Raw genomic sequence first — 3,658 nt, forward strand, 5'->3', positions numbered from 1 at the left:
CAAAAACAAAACAAAACAAAACAAAAACTTCCTTCTGTTTAGTTATATTCATTCCCTTTCAACTGGTTAATTGCTCCACTTCTTGATGTGGTGTTGACTTTATTTTACTTGACAATAAGTGCGTGTTATAGGGATGAGCCACAGGTCAGAAATGTACACTGAACAGAAAGCTCTTGGATTACAGGTTTGTTCTAGGGCTGAGCTACACCATAAAAAGGCTTTTTTTCTTTTTTGCTTTCAGGAATTAACACAATCTTGGGGTTTACAATGTGACCCAATATCCTGCAGTATAAATTAACCATATTCCCTCCCTTATAGAAATCAAGCTCTCTGACAAGTATCCTGGTAGTTTCCAGGCATGTCTGAGTGCATCATCATGGGAACACATGATTCCAAGGACATTAGAAATGGGCTCTTGAAGCTGTTTCACATGGCAAATAGAAACCTAAAAAGCACCAAGCCACCCCTGATCCTTATCATAAGGGATAAACTCCCCTTCCCCCTTGTCACATAATTTATGGCAAGATAACATCATTCTTGACCTTGGCTCAGTGTCCTATGTGCTGCTGAATGGAAGTGTTTCTGTCCAAGGGTCAACAAACAAACCACAGAAACACTGAATTCAGTTAAACAGGGAAGGTTTATTGAATGCACACCACATGACAGAATAACCAGGGCAACAGCTGAAAACTGTATGCTAGGCATTTCTTAGGGCAAGTGCCATGAAAAAAACAAAAACAAAACAAAACAAAAAAAAACCACACACACACAAAGAGCTCATGCACAAGGGCTTGAAATTCTTCCCTGACTCAAGCCGTTTTAGACTTAATAGTTCATATTGACCTTGAATTTGAAAGGTCTTATGTGACACATATCGATGTGGAAATTCATAAGATTAACAAACCTCATAACATACAGAACATAGCAGGGTACATGGTCAGCATATCCCTGCTCTGAGTCAAGATTTTGTTTCGTTTTGTTTTACATCCACGACTGGAGTCTTAGTTAGGGTTTTACTGCTGTGAACAGACACCATGACCAAGGCAAGTCTTATAAAAACAACATTTCATTGGGGCTGGCTTACAGGTTCAGAGGTTCATTCCATTATCATCAAGGTGGGAGCATGGCAGCATCCAGGCAGGCATGGCACAGGCAGAGCTGAGAGTTCTACATCTTCATCCAAAGGCTGCAGGTGGAGGACTGACTTCCAGGCACCTACGGTGAGATTATAAGCCTACACCCACAGTGACACACCTACTCCAACCAGGTCACCCGTTCCAACAAGGTCACACCTCCAAATGATGCCACTCCCTGGTGCAAGAATATACAAACCATCATATTCTACTCCCTGGCCCCCATAGACTTGTTCAAACACATGCGTCTATTGGGGCCATACTTAAACATAGCATAATGCAAAATGCATTTAGTCCAACTTTTAAAATCCTCATAGTCTATAGCAGAAAGAAAGACTGGAAGGGAGAGAATGGTAAGTTCTTTATAATAGACAAGTTCTTTATAATAGACAAGTTCTTTATAATAGACAAGGATTGGTAAGTGAGGCCTTGGATGTAGCATGTGTTTCAGTGTTGTTTTTTGAAACAGGGTCTCAAATACCCCATGTGGGCCAGGATAACCTTGAGCTCAGACAATTCTGCTTGCACTTTACAATATTTGGGTTTACAAGTGGGACCTCCAAGTACTGTGAAGACAGAACTAGTCATTATGAGAGACCTGGATAATCTAATGCTGAGGCATGTACTGCCCAGTATAACAATAGCCATTGTGTTCTATGTCTGCCCCCTATTTCAGATTGTTGCTGTCATATGACAGCCAATCATCAACACAGAAAAACAACTTGACTCAGAGCAAAGTCATGGTGTCCACAACCTGTTATGTTCTCTATGAGGTTTGTTAATCTTACAATGGTTCATAAAACATTCCATGGGACCCCTCAAATTAAGAGTCAATATGCATTTTTATATCTAAAATGGCATGATCAGAACTGACCACTGAATACTTCCCTAACTTTAAATGAACTGATTGTATTTTTAAATGAAGTGATTGTATTTTTTATCATTTCTTTTTGTTTTTGTTTTTTGTTTGTTTTGTTTTTTGTTTTTGCTTTTTGGGTTTTTCTCTTTATAAATGAACAAAGATAGATTTTTGGGCTATGGCTCAGCCCACAAAACCTGAACTATGGTTCTGATCAATCAACATAGGGTCTGCATTTAATGAATCATTCATGTTTGACTGAGATTGGGTTTTGTGTGGTTGTGGGGCCAATCATGAACCCAAATACAAGATGCTAGGCACTTGCTCTGTCAACTAACCTATGTCTATAGTATTACCCTATAACTTCTGCCTGCACATCCGCACCTCTGTTGAATATATTACATATTTCATACAGAATCTCAATGTCTGGCAAACACAGGGCTGTAAGAAATACTGCTTGGTGAGTTTGGTGCAGTGAGGAAAGCCCCCCTCCCCCCCACACACACACAATCTGAGGGCCTCTCTTTGGTGGCTCCAATATTTCAGTTTCCTCTGCCAACAGATCTCTAGACNGTTGTCAGAAGCATGATGACTGCATGTCTCCCTCCTAAGGGATCCTGGGGCAAATTTCAATTCTAAGCACAAGGCTTCATGAGTGTGGCCCCTAACACACACCCACAATGCAACTGGACCTACAGGCTCAGCCTGGATGAGATTTCATGCACCTGTACATGATAAGAAAGGAGTAGATTTTGGCTGCATATTCGAATTGGTATGATTTCTCAGTAGTTTTTAATGGCTCATTTGCTGATTGAGGAAAATTTTAGGTAGGATGAGACATTTCTGAGAGGGGTTTGGAAAGGAAACACTGAGTTAGATACATAGGAATTACTTAGGTGTTGCCATTCAAGCCTAGAACAAACCCTGGCTTTGGAAGGTGGATGTGCTCAATGGCTATGCCCCAGGAAAGGGCAGCTCAGCTTCCTGTCAGTACAGGGAGAACATTAGCAGGGAACCAAAGGCTGTATGTAGTCCATGACATCAACAGTTCCTTCTTGCCTCCGGGAGAGAGAGTTCTTAGCAACTTCTGTGATGTCACAAGGTTTTGGTGACAACAAGCTCACTGAGATTTCCCAGTTGGTATCTGGCCATTTCAGAGATGACCATGTTTGTCCGACTCAGGAGACTTTTTCAGAGAGCCAATGTGGATGGGAGAGAGACAAGAGAGGGGAGGATGGATGCTGGCCTTCCATGTGAGAGTAATGAAGGACGAAGAAGGTGGACTTGGCGAATGAGGAGTAAGTCCTGGGAAGTGGATTGAGCTTCCTGGTAGGGGTGGCCTGAGCTGNCCTTTCTAGTAATGTGGAACTGGAGACTCTGGGTAGTGAAAAAATTTCCATGGTTATCACAATTCTTGAACATCAAGGATTTCAGAACAGTACTTTCTCCATCCCCTAAGGCAGGAGTTGGCAAGGTCAAAGCTGTTATGCTATGAACTTCAATATTTTACTTCCACTGGGTATTGTGGATGTTACATGGAGACAGAATGAGACCTATCAGGAGTGACAAGAGGTATAAGTTATGCCAGTTTGGGGGAGGGAAATCCTGCACTTCAGTCCATGGCTTCTTTTAGCTCCTGTAGTTATCTGACATTAGTGCCAGGGAG

The 3,658-nt window shown here is 41.8% G+C and overlaps 1 protein-coding gene across 1 annotated transcript in view; it reads left to right on the forward strand.

The window, feature by feature from the left end:
* Positions 1–3,151: 3,151 nt before the first annotated feature.
* The window catches only part of LOC110294138 (disks large homolog 5-like), a 10,515-nt gene continuing 10,008 nt past the window's right edge, over positions 3,152–3,658 (forward strand). Inside the window, exon 1 of the mRNA XM_021162148.1 lies at positions 3,152–3,294. Coding sequence (XP_021017807.1) covers positions 3,152–3,294 — 143 coding nt within the window. The remainder of the gene's footprint in view (positions 3,295–3,658) is intronic.

The sequence above is a fragment of the Mus caroli genome, chromosome 5, assembly GCF_900094665.2.
Source record: "Mus caroli chromosome 5, CAROLI_EIJ_v1.1, whole genome shotgun sequence".
Lineage (NCBI taxonomy): Eukaryota > Metazoa > Chordata > Mammalia > Rodentia > Muridae > Mus > Mus caroli.